This window comes from Tamandua tetradactyla, chromosome 4, assembly GCF_023851605.1.
Source record: "Tamandua tetradactyla isolate mTamTet1 chromosome 4, mTamTet1.pri, whole genome shotgun sequence".
In the NCBI taxonomy this organism is placed as follows: Eukaryota; Metazoa; Chordata; class Mammalia; order Pilosa; family Myrmecophagidae; genus Tamandua; species Tamandua tetradactyla.
Window position 1 is genome coordinate 61,054,891 of NC_135330.1, and position 23,697 is coordinate 61,078,587.

At 42.7% G+C, this 23,697-nt stretch overlaps 1 protein-coding gene across 9 annotated transcripts in view; it reads left to right on the forward strand.

Moving 5' to 3' along the window:
* ATP2B4 (ATPase plasma membrane Ca2+ transporting 4) overlaps positions 1 to 23,697 on the forward strand; it is a 115,694-nt gene that overhangs the window by 71,319 nt on the left and 20,678 nt on the right. For all 9 annotated transcript variants that reach the window (XM_077157465.1, XM_077157471.1, XM_077157463.1 and 6 more), the window contains 11 exons: positions 874 to 1,088; positions 1,430 to 1,672; positions 2,183 to 2,424; positions 3,401 to 3,632; positions 4,525 to 4,704; positions 5,420 to 5,507; positions 6,175 to 6,281; positions 16,006 to 16,197; positions 16,663 to 16,876; positions 17,417 to 17,628; positions 18,653 to 18,760. In XM_077157465.1, the coding sequence (XP_077013580.1) occupies positions 874 to 1,088; positions 1,430 to 1,672; positions 2,183 to 2,424; positions 3,401 to 3,632; positions 4,525 to 4,704; positions 5,420 to 5,507; positions 6,175 to 6,281; positions 16,006 to 16,197; positions 16,663 to 16,876; positions 17,417 to 17,628; positions 18,653 to 18,760 (2,033 nt within the window). The remainder of the gene's footprint in view (positions 1 to 873; positions 1,089 to 1,429; positions 1,673 to 2,182; positions 2,425 to 3,400; positions 3,633 to 4,524; positions 4,705 to 5,419; positions 5,508 to 6,174; positions 6,282 to 16,005; positions 16,198 to 16,662; positions 16,877 to 17,416; positions 17,629 to 18,652; positions 18,761 to 23,697) is intronic.

Here is a 23,697-nt window from a genome sequence, read left to right on the forward strand (position 1 = left end):
AGCCACATAGGCAGAGATCTTTGGAGATGCAGAAGGAGAACACCCCTGGGGAATCCTTATCAAATGAGAAGCCAGGAGAGAAAATTAGCAGATATCGCCATGTACCTTCCCAGCTTACAGAGGTGTTCTGGACCCATCGACCTTTCTTAAATCAAGATATCTTTACCTGGGTGCCTTAGTTTGGACATTTTCATGGCGTTAGAACTGTAAACTTGCAACTTAATAAATTCCCCTTTTTAAAAGTCATTCAGTTTCTGGTATATTGCATTATGGCAGCTTACAGACTAAAACAGTCACTTCTATATGTGCCATGACAGGAGAAAGTTTGGGAAGCACCATTCTAACATTAGTCATATAGGTTATGTACTAGCAGTTTAAAGGCTTCGCTATTAATGAGTTGAGGATTGCCAGGCATTCACAGGCTAGTAGAGGAAAAATTCAAATCGATAAACTTGTAAGAAGTAGACCAATGCAGTCACTACAGATATGAATTGTGAGTGGGTCTGGGATAGAATCCTAGAATGCTTTTTTGAAAAACTAGACCAACCTCATTATTTGCAAACTAGGAAACAGGCCCAAAGAGAATAAAAAATTAGTCCAAGCCATGAGTCAAGTTATTGCAGTGCTGTGATTAATACTTGTGTCTTCAGAAAGTGAAGCCAGCATGTTTCTCCCTATACTATAGTGTAGATGTAATGGAGAATGAGTAGAATGATTTTAGGATGACTCCCTGGAGATGGTGGTTTTGAAAGTTGGTAGCAAGGGCTACTTAATGGCGCACTTACGCCAATCCATCCCTGGCCAGGACTCTGGTGACCCAAGGACCTAGGAATACTTTCTAATTTGGGTTTGTGTGATTTGTTTCCCTGACAGGTCTGATCATGTCTGCTTTCACTGTTTTGATCCTGATTCTGTACTTTGTGATTGACAACTTCGTGATACAACAGAGACCATGGTTAGCTGAGTGTACTCCTATCTACATCCAGTACTTTGTCAAATTCTTCATCATCGGTGTCACCGTGCTGGTGGTGGCTGTGCCCGAGGGGCTGCCACTGGCTGTCACCATCTCACTGGCATACTCTGTGAAGGTCAGACTGGAATGATACTGTCTCTTCCTTTAGGAAGACATGGGAAGGGAGGGTACCAGGTAGCCTTTGGTGGAAAAGGGGGCCATTCTATCCTTTGTCAACTTTGGGTGGTGCCTCGTAGATGCAGAGTTCTCTGGCACAGTAGAAGGACCACTTCAATCAGTTACATCGATATTTAAGAAAGCCAGTAGAATCTTAGGATTCACAAAAGTGGCATCCTGCATTTTTAGCTGAGGCAGGAGAATGAAATGTGGATAGGTGTTAGCTGGGAAATGGCTTTTGGCTTACATTTCGAAGAGCCCAGTTGGCCCCCTCTCAATCTTTTCTCTTTTCCTTTGTAGAAAATGATGAAAGACAATAACCTGGTACGACACTTGGATGCTTGTGAGACAATGGGCAATGCCACAGCCATTTGCTCCGATAAGACGGGCACATTGACCATGAACCGCATGACTGTGGTACAGGCCTACATTGGGGGCTCCCATTACCATGAGATCCCAAGCCCTGATGTCCTTGTGCCCAAGGTCCTGGACCTTATTGTTAATGGCATTTCTATCAACAGTGCCTATACCTCCAAGATTCTGGTAAGCCCTTCCTCTGCCTAGACACTTAAAGTGGGTGGTTAGAGGAAAACATTAATTTTCTCTGAGACAAACCTCTATTGTTTATCTCACTGATTTTCTATCTCACATCCCATTTCTCACTCCTGAGGGAACACTTTAGGGGGGTTGAGGGCAGGAGGAGGAGGCTGTGGTCATGCATGCACTCCAATACCATGCAAAGGGAACGTCTCTAAGGAAGGCCCTCACAGTGGTAGCAGAATTGGGCTTTCCAAATGGAAATTACTCACCTTTCAGAAACTGAAGAGAGAGTGTTGAAAATAAGTCCACTTGATATGAGACATCACCAGCCACCACTGGGATAAAACAAGAAAAAAAAATCCCTAGGTCTTAGATGTCTCAGGAACAAAATGCCACTCCCCCCAGGGACTCTGGGTACATGTGTGCAAGTTTTGTAAAGGCGTCCTTTCCTTCTTAGCTGTCTTCCTGGTCAAGGTGCCTTATTCAATGGTCCCGTGTGTATTGTTCTCTCAGCCTCCAGAGAAGGAGGGGGGCCTGCCTCGGCAGGTAGGCAACAAGACGGAGTGTGCCCTCCTGGGCTTCGTCACGGACCTGAAGCAGGATTACCAGGCGGTGCGCAGCGAGGTGCCCGAGGAGAAGATCTACAAGGTGTACACCTTCAACTCAGTGCGCAAGTCCATGAGCACCGTCATCAGGAAGCCTGACGGCGGCTTCCGCATGTACAGCAAGGGCGCCTCCGAGATCATGTTGCGCAAGTGAGCAGCCCCTTCCCCACTTCTCTTCTTCCCTTCAAGACCCTCCCCTCAGGAAGGTCTGGGTAGCACATCCTCTGCTGAACCTACCTGAATGATGAGCGAGTGCCAAGTGGTGACCCAACAACTCATATTTGAGCATTTACTCAGGCCAAGCATTGTTTAAAGGTGTTTTACATGGCTCGTTTTATTTCATCCTCACAACAACTCAGGGTGGTAGGTACTATTGTTTATGGCTGCTTTACAGATGAGAAAACAGAGGTACAGGAAGGTTAAATAACTAGCTCAAGATTATACAGCTAATAGTAGCAGTCAGGATTCTAGACCCAGGCAATCCAAGGCTTCATTTCCTATTCTGAAAACAGAGATTAATAACCCCCACCCACCTCACAGGGTTACCATGATGATTAAATTGTTCCATGTACATGGTAAGTACTAGAAATGTTAGTTTTGCGTTCCCTTCTCCTTCCCATTCTCAGTTCTCATTACAGGGAAATTGCATAACTTAATCAAAAATGGCTAGACTACCCACAAGTCATTAAAAGCTGACCCTACTTACCTATAGGACCAGCCAGACTGAATTAGCCAATGCCACAACTTGGTTTTAGCCACCTTCTTTCAACCAACACATACCTGTTGAGTACTTCCTATGCAGATAGGATTAGTCTAGACACTGGGAATTGAAAAAGTCTCTCATCTTTGAGAAGTTCGAAAGAGCAGGCAATTCACAAATGACCCTTGGCATTGCATTGACACATGGGTAGGCACAGCTAACTCACCGTCATGGAGAGGCACACTTTCCATCTCCAGGCCTCCCCACCTTGGACAAAGAGACTCACTTGAACGATGGAGAGGAGAGAAAGCTGGCTGTGAAATGGTGTCTTTAGGAATAATGCAGAGTGGCCAAACTGCCTATCAAGGGTTGTGGAACCACCCTAAGAGGGAGGGGATGCTGCTTTCTGAATGTGTGCCTCTCCAGGTGTAACCGAATCCTGGACAAGAAAGGGGATGTAGTGCCATTCAGGAGTAAGGACCGAGATGAGATGGTGCGCACCGTCATTGAGCCCATGGCCTGTGATGGGCTCCGGACAATTTGCATGGCTTACCGGGAATTCAATGATGCAGAGCCCGTGTGGGACAATGAGAGTGACATCCTCACTGAACTGACTTGCATCGCGGTGGTGGGCATTGAGGACCCCGTGCGCCCAGAGGTGAGGCTTTGGAGAAAGGGCAAGAAAGCATGAAGGGTGGTTTCCCTGTAGCCTCTAGGCCAGATGCAGCCCAGGATGGCCTGATGGAAAGCCACCCAGGAATCACAGGAACTGAGGTACTGATTCTGTTTTCAGTTGTGACCCCATGCAAGTTACCTAACTGCTTCTCCCCTGCAGGGAAAGATGTTTCTGTGCTCTCTGCTTCACAGAACTGCTGTGGAGTGCTGAACTGATAAAGGTGGCATTCCAAGGGTTAATGCTGAGTGGTGAGAAGCATAGATTTTATTGCACTTATTATTTGCTACTTCAGAATAGTCAGCAGGCTAGATTAACTGGCACATCAACTTTGTCCTTAGCCACCTTTCAATTGATTCTTTTTGAACACTACCTGTGAACCAAATACTTTTCTAGACACCAGGGGATTGAAAAAGTTTTTGCCTCCAAGAAGTTCAGACAGACTTTCAATCATCAAGGCCCTAGAGGCATAAGAGGGTGTCTTGCCTGTGGGAAACTACAGAGAGTTGATAAATTGGAGCCTGGGCTAGGTAGGTGGAGAATAGCTAAAGCTTGTGCTAGAAAGGAAGGCAATGGTTAAATCTCAAAAGGAGTCTGGATTCTAAGTGGGAAAGTAAGCTTCCACACTTGATCCCAAAGCGAATTTCCTCTTCAAGACATGGTACAATGAAGCAAATTCTGTTGTGAGTATTGTGAGATGGGCAGAAGTGAGATGGCACCAAGCAGTATGAAAATTACTAGACTTAACTCCATTCTGCATGGCACTGCCTCTGTGGCGCCTCTCTCCTGAACACAATTAAGGGACAACTGAACAGGGACTGCTCACCAGGCATCATCACCCCCACCAACTCCTTTCCTCCTTCTTCCCTGTCTATAGGTACCAGACGCTATTGCCAAATGCAGAGGAGCTGGCATTACTGTCAGAATGGTGACGGGTGACAACATCAACACAGCCCGGGCCATTGCCACCAAATGTGGCATCCTGACCCCTGGAGATGACTTCCTGTGCTTAGAAGGCAAAGAATTCAACCGACTGATCCGCAATGAAAAGGGCGAGGTGTGTTGCAGGGGCTGGGGGTGGTAAGGGAGGTGCAGTTGACCATGGCCTCATTTGGCAAGGGAAAGGTCAGTTCTGGTGGAAGTCATCTGAGGGAGAAGGTGGGCAGTGGTTAAACTGGAATTCGTTCATAATGAAACTTCCTTTTTTTACCAAAGCTGCTCAGATTTGGGTGTTTTCTCTTTTCTCATTATCTTCATTCACGAATTATTCTTTGAGACAGTGTCACCAAATTTTCATGTCTTTCCATGTCTTTAGTAACAGTATAATTTTGTATTTATTTCCCTTTACCTCACACCCTCCTTATGTCACTGCACATGTGACTGACAATTGCACAGATTTGTAAAAGATCATGGACTGGGTGTGGGACAGAACAAAGTTTCATAGCTTATGTAGAAATCAAAAGCTCCACTTTAGCTACCTGAGCCAATAGCTGATCCTGACCTGTTAAGGGTCTAAGAAATAGGGGATTGGCTCCCAGGTAGGGGATTGTGAGGAAAAAAGAAGGCAAACAGGGTCTGAAATGGTCACCATCAAAGAATCCCACCCTTGGAGCCTGAGATTGCATTTCATATGCACTGGAGGCCAGAGAAACACTTCCCCACCGGCTGTGGAATACTAGATCTCTCAAAAGCTCAGAGCATGTGGAGAAGTAAGATTTTCCTGGATGGCTGTTCTGAGTTTGACTTACCCTACTGTGGTCTGGTGTTGGCAGGTAGAGCAAGAAAAGCTGGACAAGATCTGGCCTAAGCTTCGAGTCCTGGCGCGATCTTCCCCCACTGACAAGCACACGCTTGTGAAAGGTGAGGTCGGCTCCTGGGCAGCTGCGGGCATAGACGAAGGCAGGCTAGGGTGAGGACCCATAAGGGCCACCAGCCAAAGCACCTTCCTTATCCTGAATAGGAAGGTCCTAGGGGGGCTCCCAGGGTAATGGGGAGAACCTACAGTTTAATATACAGCTGAGGCCCTGGTGAGTATGAGACATATAATAGAGTTGTTGCTTTTTTAAATATTATCTTTTTTTTTTTTTTTTTGCTAGTAGTACTGTGAACTAGGCAAGGAAAGTAAAACTATTCCCATTCAATAAATAAAGAAACTTGAGAGGATAAGTAATCCACCCAAATTGCCTAGCCCGTAAGTGGAAGCAGAGAAGTTAGAATCCCAGGTCTCTGCCTTCAGCAGCATCCAGTGCTTTTCTACTACATATGGCACCAAGCAGGGTATCTGACAAGGACAGACTTTCTTAGCAACAAGTGCTGACCTTGGGTGGTACTGTAGAGCCTCCGTCAGAGGAAAAAGGGAAGGAAAGAAGAAACTAGAAGGGCTAGCGGGTTGGGGGGAGTAGTACAGGGTGGGGACCAGGGACAGGGGAAAGCCAAAAAGCACTTTTGGTGGGGGACATGGTGCTTGCCAAATAACCTCAGATGGAACATGTGGGCTCACTGTGGTGTGTGTATCTGTGTCTCCCAGGCATCATTGATAGCACTGTGGGTGAACAGCGGCAGGTGGTGGCTGTCACTGGTGATGGCACAAATGATGGACCAGCTCTGAAGAAAGCGGATGTTGGTTTTGCCATGGTAAGCAGCTTAGCACAATGATTGTCTCTGATGCAAGCTGCCTTCTCCCTCAGGAATCCAGGACAAGCTTCTAGTACCCTGCTGCTTCCCGCACCTTCTCATTCCTCTTTTGCTTTCCTCTCTAATGCCATGTCTCCTTGCATTACTTACTACTTTGCCAGTGATAATATGTATAATGGGGGATACTTCAAATATGAAGAATAAATGGCAGGCAGGGAAATCATGAAGTATCACTACCTAGGAAAGCAAGGCCCACTTAAACTTGGCCAAGAACACAGTGAAACTGATTGCTTAGGAGAACGATGGGCAAATTCATGTTCCAATGGAATGTGTACTACATGGCTGGCACTGTTCACTACTCTGCTTCTCACTTGTGAGGCTGGGAGCATTAGAATCATTTGCAGAGCTCGTTTAAAATCATACATCCCAAGGCTCTACATATGGATATCTTGATTCAGTAGGGTCTAGGATGGGTGCCAGAAATCCTTTTTTTTTTACAGGTATACCAGTTGATTCTGCTGTTCAGGGTGTTCAGGGAGCTTTAGAAGCCCTCAGGCTGCAAAGTGCATCCTTACACTCGGGTAGCTCATGATTGTAAGCCTCCTGTATATGTTGAACCGCTGGTGATTTTTAGCAGCAGAAAGGAGATTTAACAAGTAATCTGATTGTGGTGGCGAAGGCATGTCTATGCACTTAGGTTGGATTGTATGATGTGTGAATAAAACTGCTTAAAAATAAACAGAGAAACAAGTCCTAGAGAAAATGTGGAAAAGGAGATGCACCTATTCACCCCAAAAAGGGAAGTAATCTGTCTGTAGGGAATGCTCTTTAACAAAAAAAAGTTTTTATTCTAGATAATTTGAAACATTATACAAAAGTAGGAAGAATATTATATTGAGGCCCATGCATCTGTCACCGATCTTCAAAAATTATTAGCACATGGCCCGTCTTATTTCCTCTGACCCTACCTTCCCCCTCCCCAGCTGATTGTTTTGAAACAAATCCAAGATATCATTTCATCTATAACTATTTCAGTATGTGTCTCTGAAAGATAAATATGTATCTTAGTTTGCCAAGGCTACTGTGATAGAAACCACACAATGGGGTGGCTTAAGCAACAGAAATTTATTGTCTCATAGTTTTGGAGGCCAGAAGTCCAAAATCAAGTTGTCAGCAAATGGTGCTTTCTCCAATGTCTGCAGCAGTCCTGGTGATGTCTTTCCAACAACCCTCTACCCGGCGATCTGATGTTTTCTCTCTCCTCCTCAGACTCCTCCCTTAGTGTCCCAATTTCTTTTGCTTATAAAGACTCACCATTTTGGATTAAGGCCCACCCTCATTCAGTTTGGCCTCACCTTAAATAATAACATATTCAAAGATCCTATCCACAAATGGGTTCACACCCACAGAACCTAGGGGGTTAGGACTTGTATGCATCAATAAGATACATGTAAAAGAATCATAATACCATTTTCTCATAACGAAATTGATAGATTCCTCCTATCATAAATATCCAGTGTTCAAATTTCCTCATTGGGATATAAATGTTGTTTTTATAGTTTGTCCAAATCAGAATCCAAATAAGGTCCATGCATTGCAATTGTTTGATATAGCTCTTCAGTCTTTTTATCTATAGCAGTGGTTCTCAAAGTATACTTCCCATTTCAGCAGTACCTGAGGTAACTGGGAACCTGCAGGAATGCAATTCTCAGACCCCACTCCAAGTTTACTGAATCCGAGAAATTGGGGTCCATTAACCTGTGTTTTAACAAGCTTTCCCAGTGATTGAGATATACCCTAACATTTGAGAGCCATTGATCTTATATAATTCCCATGTTGGGAGTTTCAAAACCACCCTTATATTCAGAGATTCACAAGTAGAACTAGTGGGACTCAACATACAGTTGTATTCAGAAGTGAGATTTATTACAGTGATATATAAAAATTCACACCTGGATCATAAGGGAAAAATACACAGGCAGAGTCTGGAGGGGTCCACATGATGCTTCCTTATGTTATCTCCCTCCCGTGAGAGCACAGAGATTGCACTTTCCCCCCACGCCGGCCAAAAAAAGGCATCAACATGTGTGTGATATTTCTTCCCAGGCAAACCCATACTAGAGGCTCAGCACCCAAAGGTTTTAATGGGGCTAGTCACATAGTCACCTCCTGACTAGTAGGAGGCAAAATTCCAGGCTCCCAGAAGGAAGGCAGGTGTTCACTGAAACCATATTGTTTGCAAAAACACTCTAGGCACAGGGAACTACCCTTATCAGTCACCTGTTGCTGGGAGCATTCAGAGAGGCAAGTTTTCAGATGCCAGCCAAAGGCCCACCTTGGAAGCAGGCCTCTCTAAGGAGTCTCAGGCATGCTACGTTAACTCTTTTCTACATAGTCCAGCCCTTTGGCCAAAGATATCTTTACAGCACAATTATCATTGTTAGACCAGCCTGCAGGATTGATCTCAGTTATGAACTTTAAAGGTCCTTGATTTGGTCAGTTAAAACAAGTCTCATTAGCCAGAAAGGTCTATCTTGGGAAGGCAGGTGGCTTCTTCCTTGAGTTCTAGTATTTACTAACATTTTTTTCTTGGCCTGAGGCATCAATTCAGGCACAGCATAACTCTGTCCAGTTAGATGAAGCTGATCTGAATGCCTTCCAGGGCTGAGGCAGTGTCTTGAGGGTCAAGGCCCAAATGCAGAGACAGACCCAGAGAGCTCCCATGGCTCTTTAGGGAACAGAGTGTACAATGGTTGGGACAGGCCAAGCAGGGTATACATTAGCCAGGCAGTACAAGTTGTCAGGGCCCCAAAGTGGCCTCGCACAGTCCAGCACAAATAATTCAGTTCAGCCCTTGGTTTTAGAGGGACTGCCTTGGAAGACTGTCATTTCTAAAACTGTTCTGCTTGGCTCTGACAGCAGACAGTTTTCCTCCAGGTGTGGATGACATCTAGAGGTGTTGTATAGGAAGCCCAGGAGCTGGGACTACATCTTGCTGTTGCAGTCAGGTGTGATGGTAGGCTCGGCGATTAGTTTGAATTCAAATCATTCACAGGAGTTTGGAAGGCAATAATTAGTGATTTTCTTCAGGAGGAGGGGAAGGCTTTCAGGAACAGTTCTGAAAAACAAAAATCATTAATGCCCTTCTCCAACCCTACAGATTTTTGGGGGGAAGTCTGGGAGTTGGCTGTTTGTTTCCTCCACTGTTACAGAATCAGGGTATCCCATTCACTAATCGTAACTTTACATTTTTTCCCAATCATTTTTTATTCTCACTCAATTTAGAAGAGTTGCATGCAAGAGGAACAAGAGCATTTTCACAGAAGTACATTTTTACATAATTTAAGCAGAAAGACACATTGTGCTTAGGAATTGGCCAGGACAAAATCCTGAATTTTCAGATCTCTCAAAATGGGTTTACATGAACCCCCACTCCTTTCATCCTGAACATTTATCCAGTGAGCAGCCTAGAAATGAGCAAGCCCTTTCTGAGAACAGCTGTATTTAATAATCATGCTGCTTTACTAAGATGTATATATGAGGTGAGAGGGAAGGACATAGAGTCAGGTTGTTAGTCCATTGTCACAAACTACAGCTAATATGGAAAACCTGAACACAACAATCAGCAACAACAAGGCATCCCCCAGAGGGGGTAGAATGTCCCATCTGCCAGGAATGGGCACAGGGGTTGCATTCCCTGTGGTGTGTCTTCCCCCAGCTTTTGGCAGGGATCATAGGTTAGGAATGCAATTAACCCCCATATCAGAAACATAGACTAGACCCGCAGCGCCAGTGCAGATGTTCCCATCAGAGAACAAGGCCTTTCCTGTGAGCATTTGTATGTGGTCCCGATGGTCCATCCAGCATCCATGTTTTCAAGTTTTAGGGCCACACAGGGGTCTCTTAAACCCGCAACAATTCCCGAGTCAGAGTTCTGTTTATTGGGCCTATGTCTGCTTTCAGTTCACATAGCACATGGTTCGGCATTGAATGGATATAGAAGGGAACTTTAGGCTAATGAAACAGAATCAGATAGTTTATCAAACAGGATCTGGTTTCAACTTAGAGTCAGATCTAGGCAGTTAGGATCTGTGAATTCAGGATTCCAAAACAGCCAGCAGTTTCTCTTTACCAGCTGCAAAGCCGAGATGCTACAGGCCCAGACAGCCATGTTCCAAGTGCATTTGACAAGCAAGGCTTTCCTAAGCCCCTTTTACCTTGCCAGTCTTAGAGTCAAAATTGACCCACTCAGAAATATGCATATGAGACTGGGAGATCATCAGCCTCTAAAGATCTAGCGTCTGATTTTACAAGAGTTCATTGCAGACTAAATTGCTTTTTTGAACTCCAAAAGTGCATCTCCAACTGAAGGGTGTCTCTTTTTCTTATCTCCTTTTTTCTTCCCAGAGACCCCAATGAAGATGTTATAAATGATCAGTTATGACTCTTTTTTTGTTTCTAATACTAAAGAGTTTAAATTTCAATCTACCCACCAATAAAGCAAGGAAATTATGTCCCATTAATTCTTTTTCTTAAAATATTTTTATCGAGATGTCTTCATGCACATACAGTCCATCCAAAGTATACAATCAATGGCTCACAATGCCATCACATAGTTGTATATTCATCACCATGATTATTTTTAGAACATTTGCATCACTCCAGAACAAGAAATAAAAAGAAAAAAGAAAAAGCACATACATCCCATAACCCTTGTCCCTCCCTCTCATTGACCACTAGTATTTCAATCTACCCAATTTATTTTACCTCTTATCCCCCCATTATTTATTTATTTTTTGTCCTTTATTTTTTTACTTATCTGTCCATACCCTGGATAAAGGGTGCGTCAACCACAAGGTTTTCACAATCACATGGTCACATTGTAAAAGCTGTATAGTTATACAGTCGTCTTCAAGAATCAAAGCTACTGGAATACTGTTCTACAGCTTCAGGTACTTCCCTCTAGCCACTCCAATACACCATAAACTAGAAAGGAATATTTATATAAGGCTTAAGAATAACCTCCAGGATAATCTCTCAACTCTGTTTGAAATCTCAGTCACTGAAGCTTTATTTTGTCTCACTTCTCTCTTTCCACTTTTGGTCAAAAAGTCTTTCTCAATCCCATGATGCTAGGTCCCAGCTCATCCCCACGTGCTATGTCCCACATGGTGGGGAGAGCAGTGGGTTCACCTGCCAAGTTGGTTTAGAGAGGCCACATCTGAGCAAGAAAAGAGATTCTCTGGAGATGACTCTTAGGCATAATTAAAAGTAGGCTTAGCTTCTTCTTTGCAGGAATAAGTTTCTTGGGGGTGAGCCCCAAGATTGAGGGCTTGGCCTATTAAATTGGTTGTCCTCTAATGCTTGCGAGAGTATTAGTAATCAGGGGAAGTTGAGTATTTCCTCCTTTCTCCCCAATCCCTCCAGGGGGCTTTGTAACTGCTTTTTTATTCTTGCCCAAATTACTCTAGAATGTGTCAAGGCATCACACTGACCTATACAAATCAACAAGATCTCACTCCCTATTCAAGTTTCCATGTAATTATGGTGTTCGAATAAACTGAACATACAAGTTAAATGAGATATTATGCTAACAAAAATATAAAATTTGCATCAAATAAACATCTCTTCCTTTGGTCTCACACAGAAACTGAAGTTTTAAAATGTGGACCATATCATCCTTTACCCTGTATTCTGATTTACCTTAGTCCTACCCAAATCAGCTTCATTCATGTCTCTAGTTAAAGTCTGGTCACTTTTTCAGCTTCTTTTTTTGTATGCTGTATGGCAGGGTCACATTTCATTATTTTTCCATGTGAGTATCCTGTTATTGCAGCATCTTTTTTGTTGAATTTTTGTTTGTTTATTGTTTGTTTTGCTTGTTTGTTTGTTTTGGGGGGAAGTGAATGAACTGGGAATCGAACCCAGGTCTCCCGCATGGCAGACAAAAATTATAACACTGAACTACACTTGCACCCTCTTTTTCATCTTTTTTTAACAGTTGCTGAAAGGGGTGATGCTGACTTTCATAACTTCAGGGCTCTAACTCTGAGTCTCAGGTGTCATACAAGTACCTGAAGTTCCGGGGAACAACCAGGTCATGCAAATAGCTCAGTATCTCAGAATTTAGAAATAACAGTTACAACTTCGGAATAGAGGTGACTGCTATAAGAGCTTACAGTCTAAAAACCTTTACAATAGGCCTTAACCTGAAAACTTATGCTCTCCATTTAAATTCTCCGAGTTTGTATATTATAATTAGTCCAAATGAGTGAGACATGATACTATTTGTCTTTTCACTTCTGATATTTCATCCAATATGCAGTCCTTAAGATTCATTTGCCTAGTTGCATGCCTCACAACTTCATTCTTTCTTGCAGCCGCCCAGTAGTCTGTTGTATATATACACCACAGTTCCCCCTTCCATTCCTCAGTCAGTGTACCCTTAGGCCACCTCCATCCATTGCAAAATGTGAACACTGCTGCCATAAACACTGGTGTGCAAACATCCGTTCGAGTTCTCCTAGTATACACCCAACAGGGAGGTTGCAGGATCATTTGGCAACCTCCCATTAATTCTTTGCAGCTCTCCCTGATGGGGATGATTCCTCCAGCATTTATGAAATGATAATTTTATTGTATATCTAGATGTAATAGCCACAAAAGACAAAACTTTTTAAAACTGCCCTTCTCCGCTCATTGCAAGTTTTTTCCCCTCATTGCACATTTACTCTCCTAGCAGTAAATTCAGCACTTACAGTGTTGCCAGAGGGTACAGTAGTAGTAGCTGTAATAGATGGGCTGAAGAAAAGGCTGGAGTGGTTCTTTTCTCCTCTGGTTTATCTAAGACCATGTTCCAGTCCTGGGACGTGATTTGATCTTTTTCCTCCCACTTGGAGGAGACAGCAGCCCAAACTTTTACCATTTCTGTCTCACGCAAAGCTCACATTTAATATTTGGGCCATTTTCCTTCCCATCTGGAGTAGAGAACCAAAACCAAAAGAGTCATCTGGGCTGCCCTTCTTTTCCTCTCTTTAGGTATAATGGCAAAGACACCAGGGCTGGATCTATCTTAAAATTCTGTAGGTAACTTTTACCTCTTACCACTATGGGTAATTCCATAGCTGCCCAGGCACCAAGGCTTTGTCATCCCTACCCCTCCCTCTTTTCCAAATAATGCTAGTACCATATCTCAGTGAGTTGGGATTGTTCTAGCAAATCACACCATTGTCACCCCTGTGTCAGACAGCCTCAAGACCACCCCTACATTCAGAAATTCATAAGAAGGACTCAAGGAAATCAACATACAGTTGTATTTCAGAAGTCAGATTTACTATACCAACATAGTAATCATACACAACAGCATTAAAATGGAAAAAGACAGGCAGAGTCTGGAGGAATCCATGTGAGGCTTCCTTATGCTATCTCTTCTCCCATGAGAGCTCACATAGAATGTACTCTTCCCTCAGCCATAAGAAAAGCAGGTGTGATGTTTCTACCCAGGCAAACCCACTAGAGACTCAGGCACCCAAGGGTTTTATTTGGGGCTGGTCACATAGGCACCCTCTGCCTAGTACTTGGCAAAATTCCAGACTCCCAGAAGGAAGGCAAGTGTTCAGAAGGAACCATATTGTTTACAAAACGCTAGGCACGTGTTCCAGTAGCCATGTTTCTTGAAGATGATTGTATAATGATATAGTTTCCCGATGTGGCTGTGTGATTGTGAAAACCTTTTGTCTGGTGCTCCTTTTATCTACCTTATCAACAGATGAGTAAAACATATGGATTAAAAATAAATAAATAATAGGGGGAACAAACGTTAAAATAAATTTAGTAGATTGAAACGCTAATGATCAATGAAAGGAAGGGGAAAGGGGTATGGTACGTATGAATTTTTTTGTTTTCTTTTTATTTCTTTTTCTGAATTGTTGCAAATGTTCTAAGAAATGATCATGATGAATATACAACTATATGATGATATTGTGAGTTATTGATTATATATGTAGAATGGAATGAGCATATGGTAAGAATGTTTGTGTTTGTATGTTGGTATGTTTAATTAAAAAAAAAAAAAAAAACGTTGGGCACAGTGAACCAAATCAGTCACCTGTTGTCTGGGAGCATTCTGAGAGGCAAGTCTTCAGATGCCAGCCAAGGGCCCACCTTTTAAGCAGACCTCTCTAAGGATAGCAGTCTCAGGTCTGCTATCTTTTTTTTTTTAACCTCCCTTGCAATTAACTTTTTTTAAAATTTATTTTAAATTACTGTGTTTTAAAGACATTTGAAATAATTTTTTGTTTGTATGGTTATGTCACCACCTGGATACAGCAGTTTATTCGTATCATGTTGCTTTCAAGTTTAGGGATTGCATCTTAAATTTAATTACATTTTATATGTGCATAAAATAGTTACATGATTCTAAAATCAAATGTATAAAACAGCATCTATTTATAGAAATCTAGCTTTTATCCCCTCTACCTTCACCCTGTTGCCTCCCTCTTAATCCCAGAGGTAGCTTTTTACTTTGGTTTCTGATCTCTTCTTCAGTTTTCTTCTTTAAAATATAATCACATGTATAATATATTTATATCCCACTCCCTTAGATAAATGATACCATGCTGTACACTTTTTTTCCACCTTGCTTTTTCATTTGACAGTATGACCCAGAGATTATTCCATGGTGATCTAGAGAGATTCCTTGTTTCTTTTTACAGTGCATGGTACAGCATTGTGTGGTTGAATTAGTGGGGAACTTTTAGGTTGGGAAACTAAATTGCATAGTCTAACTGATACTTGTTTATTATAATCTGGGTAAGAAAATTAATGCTACCATATAAGGAGAATAAAATAATTACTTGTTCAGGCCAAATTAAAAAATAAGCTCCTCTGCAGGAGTATCAAGCTGTAGACTGGAGATATGGGCTGGGGATGTTGGGACAGCTTTGCAGAGGAAGTAGTGCTTAATGGGATGACACTTCAAAGATCAATCAGATTTAAATAGATGAGGAAAGAGAATTCACCAGACTTGGGGAAATGGTGTAAATAGAAGTCTAGACTCTCAAAGTGAATGAGAGATTCAGGGGGTTATGAATAAACCAAGGTTTGAGTAGCGTGGAAAATGAATCAGAGTTCATTTGTTGAGGGCATTGGCTTCCAGGCTGCAAAGTTTACTGTTGCTAAAGCCTTTCAACCACTGACATACCTATTGGGAAACATGTGGTAGGTTGCCAGCGACAGGATTTTGAACAAGGGTAAGATACCTGGACTGTGCTGCCAGACTACTCTTCCTAGAACAAAAGTGACTTAAAGGTGTGGAGGAGACAAGTGCTTAAATGAGATACTGACAGTGATAAAAAGAAATTTAAAAGTTTAGAGACAGGATAGACAGGATTTGTGTCCCACCTTTTAATAGGTTTCCAAGGTAGCAGGAGTGGGAGGGGAAGAAGGAAGAGTATCAAAGATGACTGGGTTCAAGAGTGAAGTGGTTGTGGTGGCACCAGGCCCCCATCTTTTTTTCTGTAGTTTAACAGTGACTCATTTTCTCCTTATTTTCTTTGGGAGAGAATAGTCGACTTAAGACTATTTGTGTGGCTAGGCAGCCCTCTAGTGTTTATGCCTGGTTTGGAAGTTTCTTGGAGGTCAGGAAATGGAGTCTGGGCTCAGAACTACAGATCAAACCTGCTTTATCCAATTCCTCCTGTTTTTCTTCCCCTTGTTACCTTAGGGTATTGCTGGCACAGATGTAGCCAAGGAAGCATCAGACATCATCCTAACAGATGACAACTTCACCAGCATCGTAAAGGCAGTGATGTGGGGACGAAATGTCTATGACAGCATCTCCAAGTTCCTGCAGTTCCAGCTCACCGTCAATGTGGTGGCTGTAATTGTGGCCTTCACTGGAGCCTGTATCACTCAGGTAAATGGGCAAGGGATGGGCTGAGATGGAAGGGATGAGGCAGAGGCCAGGAGCATGGTGTATGAGGCACAGTGTATCGGCTGAGCCTCAAGGGCAAAGGTTTCCCCACTTGTATTGGTGCAGGAGTTAGCTCTTCTAGGTCCACTGTCTCCATCTGCTTGTAGGAAGTGATAATGTAGCTACCAATTATCTAACACTTATATGTCAGCCATTATGATGAGCACTTATTCTTTATTCTTCAGAAACAACCTTGTAAGGTAGGTATTATTATGATTTACAGGTAAGGAACCTGAGGTTCAAAGAGGTCCAGTAACTTTCTTAAGGTTGTCTGCGTGGTAGAGCCAGATTCAAAGTCTAGGCAGATAGCAGGAGCTGGGACAGCTCAAGCGTCAAGGTGGGGCTGACGAGTAAGGTGGGGGTGTTTTCTCAGGAAAACTAACAGGACAGGTTCTCACTTTCCACCAGGATTCTCCACTGAAAGCCGTGCAGATGTTGTGGGTTAATCTAATCATGGACACTTTCGCCTCATTGGCCCTGGCCACTGAGCCCCCTACAGATTCTCTGTTGAAGCGTCGCCCCTATGGCCGAAATAAGCCTTTGATCTCACGTACTATGATGAAGAACATCTTGGGCCACGGATTCTATCAGCTCACTGTCATCTTTGTCCTTGTCTTTGCCGGTGAGCCACAGGTAGGGGTGGTGGCAGGGTTGGGTGCAAGACAAAGGTGGGACAGAGGATGGTAGCCCAAGGGAAAGAGGCCTCATGGGAGCAGGCAGAGCACAAGACCAGAGTTAATAACAGCTTCAGTTGCTATTTCCTCTGTTCTAGGCACATGGTACATTATGTTATTTCATGTTCTTCTAAGAATCTCATAACCATGGCTTTAGTTTACTTTATAGATGAGAAAACTGAAGCTCAGGTCACATAATGAGGGGAAATAGCAGCACTAAGATTTAAACCTATGTCTCCTTGACTCCAGGGACATAACTTACCACCAAGCTACACTGTAAGGATACAAATATCAATGAGGCCAGCTGAAAGGAAGTCAGAAAGGTTGAGAACAAAAGTAAAATTTAAAATATTTGATAACCAGTATAGTTCGGAGACTGACAATGGACAACAGCCATAAGCTACAATATGGCCATACCTTGTTCTGGCTCAAGCTGAGCCCTAGTTGAAACCACACTTACCTTCCAATGCTTCCCTTGTACCCACTAGGTGAGAAATTCTTTGACATTGATAGTGGGAGGAAGGCGCCTCTACACTCACCACCCAGCCAGCACTACACCATTGTTTTCAACACCTTTGTGCTGATGCAGCTCTTCAATGAAATCAACGCCCGCAAGATCCATGGAGAGAGGAATGTTTTCTCAGGCATCTTTCACAACATCATCTTCTGCACTGTGGTCATGGGCACGTTCATCAGCCAAGTGAGATTCTAGCTGGGGATGGGGTAGGAGGTTCGGGGTGATAATGGTCAGAAGCTGAGAATGGGAATTCACTAAGATTCTCTAAGTACCCAGGAAGAGGTGAGCGGGAGTAATGGGACCTGAGGCTTGGGTTGAACATTTTGGGTTCCCAGATTGCTTTCATTTGCACATTGTTCTAGAATTGGAGCCCATTTGTGTCAAGTCCTCCAGTGCAAGGAAGCATGTTGGTAGCAAATAAAAAGGAAAGGACTTGTAAAATCCTGCTATTATGTTTCTAAAACACAGAAATTACACAGTGACCAAGAGGGGGCCATTCTCTTCTAGCCACTTTCCATAATCCTGCGCCTCCCCCTTTGTTCTGAAAGGGCTCATAGTAGAAAATGCTATGCAATTCACAGTGAAAGAGCAGTGATGGGCAGCTCACTATAGGTGACAGAGTAAGTCTGGCTTGGTCTCCTCCTATGGGCACTTGGGTGAAGGACACAGCAGCCCCGGTGGTAAAAGGATTGGGTCCCTTCCTTCTTGTACTGGCCAGAGGTATGCTAAAACTTATGTGGATTTGTAAGACATTAGAGGCTCAGCCTATCACAAAAGAGCTCCTACCTCACCCCTTAACAGGATGTCTCTTGACTGCCCCATCCTCAATTCCTCTTCTCTATCACTGTGTCTTCTCTTTGTCACCCACTGGCTGTAGTTTCAAGAAGCCTCCACCTCCCTACCCCCACCCCATCCCTGCCCTCACCCCCCACCTCCATCCCTACCTCAACCCTAGCTCTTATGCTAATAATGGTAGTAGTAACTGTGTCTGTCTCCCCCATCGAAATTTTCAATAAAGGCTGCCCATGTCTGTCAACCATTCTCACCTTCTAGATTTCTCTTCTCCCCTTCCCCAAGAAACAGATCAGTTCTTGTACCCCAGGGAGCCTGGACAAAAAGACAACAAGGCTTTGGCAGGCCTTGGCTGGAGAGCTACCTACCTATTACTCACCTCCCTGATGGCAGGCTGCCCCTTTCTCTGTTGTAGATTCTCATTGTGGAATTTGGAGGTAAACCTTTCAGTTGTACAAACCTCACCCTATCCCAATGGTTTTGGTGTCTCTTCATCGGGATTGGAGAGCTGCTGTGGGGTCAGGTGAGTACCGACATACCCTCCCCATACCTCCATATAGCCGCACACCTCTCCTCTAGATGAGGTGGAACAAGCAACTGTGGAGACCCCCAACTCTTCACCTTCATCCAATCCTTCTCTCCATTCCTGCAAGTTTTAAATTCTTTCTATCTCACAGGATCCCAAGGTGAAATGATCAATGCCTGCCACTTCACACACTTTGTTCCTCTTCTCGAACCATGCCTGGAGGCAGGCCAGTGTCAGCTTCTCTAAAATGGGTGGTGAAATCTTTCAATGGAATTTTCCTGAGAAATTAAGGAGGCTTATAAATAAAAGAGTTTACAAAGCATGTGTCTTTATTCTAATGAAGCTGAAGTCCGACCTAGTTGAGGGCTCTCTGGCTTCTTCTGTTTCTCATCATGGCCTTAACTGGGTTGGATGCCTGACTATCACCTGAGAGAGATTCAGATCTTTGAGCTCTATAAAGAAGCAGTGCAGTATATGGTTCAGAACATGGATTCTGGGGCCAACTGCCTTGGCTTTAATCCCAGAACTCCTTTTTTACAAGTTGAATCACTGTGGACAAGTTACTTAGCCAATCTGTGCCTCAGTTTTATCAGTCGACAATAACAAGGTCATTGTTGATCAGTAAATAAGTTACCATGAGGAGAAGACTTAGAATAGTGTCTAGTACCTTGTAAGCTATTTGTATTGTTATAATATCAGCTGGAGTTTCCTTCCTTCCCTAATTCCACTTTGCAAGTCTTCTTTGTACTTGGCTCTGTCCTGGGCTGTACTCCTGCTTTGCCCACCCCAAGTCTCAGCTGATCATCCATTGGTACCCAAGTGGTAGCAGGCTTTGCTCTAACTGGACCCAAAAAGCCCTTCTTGGGGCTACAGGTCTTCCCCCATAAACCTGCTAGTTGTTTTCTCTCACATCTCCTCAAGGCCTCCCAGATTAATCCCTACTCCAACTCCTGACCTGTCTCTTCACCCTATTTTGTTTGCTATCATTTATTTGTAGTGAATCCATAAGGCAGTTTTACATTTGATTGAAGCTTAGATGTTTCGCCTGTTCTTGGAAGTGCTGTCTGGGTCCAGTCTCACATGTGGCCATGTGCCCAGATAACAGCATTCCTTCTGTATCACAGCAGCTCTTTCCAACATCAAAAGGCAGAATTTTGACACTCTTATTATTTCAAAACACTTGCCTCTATATTGGACTGCCCATACAGTCCTTCTCTCCCATCTGAGCCCTGTCTAATCCTCACCTTGTTTGTAAAGGACTACTCATTGATAGATACTGAGCTCACTGAGTGATTTATTTTTTATTATTTTATTATGAAAAATAATGTGTATACATATATACAAAAAAACAATAAATACCAAAGCACACTGCAATGATTAGTTTTTTATATGATATAAAACAGATTTCAAAGTTTGGTATGGGTTAGAGTGCTACAATTTTAGGTTTTTCCTTCTAGCTGCTCTAAGACACTGGAGACAAAAAGAAATATCAATATAATGATTCAGCAGTCATACTCCTTTGTAAAATCCTATCTTCTCTGTTATAACTCCAGCTTCTCCTTTGATCTTTCTCCCAGTCTTTAGGTGTATTTAGGCTATGCCCATTCGAAGTTTTTCATGTTGGAAAGGGCTGCTGATAATATAGGATAGGGGGATGGAACTAGTTGATGTTCTGGCATGGCTGGGCTCGTTGGGTTTCAGGACTTATCTGGCTTAGGATAAATACCAATATGTACTGAAGCTTGCATAACAGTAGCATCCAGAGTAGCCTCTTGACACTATTTGCACTCTCTCAGTCACTGATACCTTATTTATTATAATTCTTTTCCCCCTTTTGGTCAGGAAGGTGTTGTCAGTCTCACAGTGCTAGGGCCAGGCTCATCCCTGGGACTCATATCCCACATTGCCAGGGAGACTTTCAACCCTGGCTGTCATGTCCCAAGTAGGGGAGAGGGTTATGATTTCACTTGCAGAGTTGGGCTTAGAGAGAGAGAGAGACTACATCTGAGGAACCAAAGAGATCCTCTGAAAGTAACTCTTTGGTGTAACTATAGTAGGCTTAGCTTCTCTGCTACATAAATAAGCTTCACAAGAGCAAGCCTCAAGATCAAGGGCTTAGCCTTTTGACTTGGGAGTCCCTAATGTGTTTGAGACAGTATCAGGGATTTCCCTGGTCTTAAAGTTTAATAGTTCTATGTTTTTTCTCCCATTTATGAAGGGATTTTGCCAATAATTTTTGATTATCTACTTAATATACTCTGGGATGCATCCGGGCATTACATTAAGCTATGTAGAATTAAAGGTCCTTGTTCTTATTCTGGGCTCCGGGTGTTTGGACTGTTTAAACGATCTATCCAGACAGGTTGAGTTAGGTTATATGCTACAGAAAATGTAGGTTCTGGACAAAATAAACCTTTTTTCCTTTACTCTCAAAGAGTAGATGAGGTTCTAAAATACAGACAATGTCTTCCTTACCCCTGTATTCTGAATTACCTTCATCCTGATTTGATTGGCTTCATTCTTATCTCTAAATGCCAAGTTATACATATATAAAACAGCCTCTGAAACTCCAGAAATAACAATTACCACTCAAACTAAATGGGACTGCTATAAAAGCTTACACTCCATGCACCTGTTTTCTAATAAGTACTTTCTAAATGATACCATACAATATTTGCTTTTTAGTTTCTGGCTTATTTTGTCTCACCAAATGTCCCACAGGTTCATTCACAATGTTGCGTGCCTCACAACTTTGCTCCTATTTTGTAGCAGCACAATATTCGATCATATGTTATATACACCATCAGTTGCCACTCTACTTCTCAGTCAGTGCATCCTTCAGCAACCTCCATTCATTGGGCCTCATGTATAATGTCCAAAGTCAATGCCCATCAACTCTCAAGTTTAGATACTTTCATTGTCCCAAGAGAAAGATAACCAATAAACACACCCTCACCAAATAGAAAATCCAAACCTCCCCTTAGCTCTTGTCCCTCCCTCCATTATTTACCCCTGGTGTTGTTGTCGTGCTGTTGATGTTTTTCTCTTAAACATAGCTCATAGCATGCAATAATAGTTTTCCCCCTATGCCGCAAACTTATACACTCTTTGTTACAAGATTCATACCTTTACAATAGTTTATGCAAGAACACTATTTATGTTTGTAGTGTTAATCCCTGGGACACATGGGTCTATACAATTCCTTTCAATGATGTTCACCTTTAATATGGTAATATTATTTATAGACCCACAAGTGAACCGCTTCCACTTCTATCTATACCCTTACATTTAAGTTCAACCTCATTAGCTAACCATTCACCCATCTCTAGCTTCCATGTATCTCTATGTCCTTTATATTCTGTTTTATAAGCCTCTGGTTTTACCTTTACCATGGTCATAAAAGTAGAATCATACAATATCCTTTAGTGTCTGGCTAATTTCACTCAGTATTATATCCTCAAAGCTCAACTGTCTTCTCATGTGCTTCAGAATGTCATATCCTCTTACTGCTGCATAATATTCCATCGTATGTATATACCACATTTTGTTAATCCACTTGTCTGTTGATGGGCACTTGGATTGTTTCCATCTTTTGGTAATTGTGAATAATGCTGCTATGAACATCAGTGTGCAAATGTCTGTGTCACTGCTTTCAGCTCTTCTGGGTATATGATAAGTGGTGTTATTGCTGGGTGTTTTAATCTGCCAAAGCTGCCAGAATGCAACAGTAGAGATGGATTGGCTTTTAATAAAAGGGGATTTATTTAGTTAAAAATGTATATTTCTTCAGAGGAAAGGCAGCTAAATTTCAACTGAGGTTCTTTCTCACATGGGAAAGGCACAGGGCAATCTCTGTTGGCCTTTTCTCCTGGCCTCTGGGTTCCAACAACTTTCCCCAGGATGATTCCTTTCTGCATCTCCAAAGGCCTGGGCTGAGCTGCGAATGCTGAGCTGCTTGGGCTGTGCTACTTTGAACTCACGCATTTACGGATCCAGCCAATTAAATCAGCAGGCACATTCATTCACTGCAGCAGGCATGCCTCCTAACCAACTGCAGATGTAGTCAGCATCAGATGAGCTTCATATGCCATTGGCTCGTGGCCACAGCAACAGAACTAAGTACCTTCACCTGGCCAAGTTGGCATCTGAACCTAACTACCACGCTGGGTCATAGGGCACCTCAATATTTAGTTTCCTGAGAAACCACAAACTGTCTTCAATAGTGGCTCTACCATTACACATTCCCACCAGCAGTTTATAAATGTCCCAATTTCTCCATGTCCTTGTCAACATTTGTAGCTTCCTGTTTGTTTAATAGCAGCCATTTTTATAAGTGTGAGGTGGTATCTCGTTAGTCTTGATCTGCATTTCCCTTATAGCTTGTGAAAATGAGCTCTCTTCATGTGCTTTTTAGCCATCTGTATTTGCTCTTCAGAAAAATGCCTATTCATAATTTTAGCCCACTTCATAATTGGGTTCTTTGTTCTTTTATTGTTGCATTGTATGATTTCTTTATGTATATAACATATCAATCTTTATCCTGTGTGTGATTTCCAAATATTTTGTCTCATTGAATTGGCTGCCTTTTGACATTTTGACAAAGTTTTTTGAGGCACAAAAGTATTTGATTTTGAGGAGCTCCCATTTATCTATTTTTGTTGTTGTTGCTTGTGCTTTGGGTGTAAAGTTTAGGAAGCTACTGCCTTTTACTAGGTCTTGAAGATGTTTCTCTACATTTTCTTCTAGGAGCTTTATGGTACTGGTTCTTATATTTAGGTGTTTGATGGACTTCAAGTTAATTTTTATATAGGATGTAAGTAAGAGTCCTCTTTCATTTTTTTGGCTATTGGTATCCAGTTCTCCCATGCCCATTTATTGAAAAGACTGTTTTGTTCCAGCGCAGTGGATTTGGGGGCCTTGTCGAAGATCAGTTG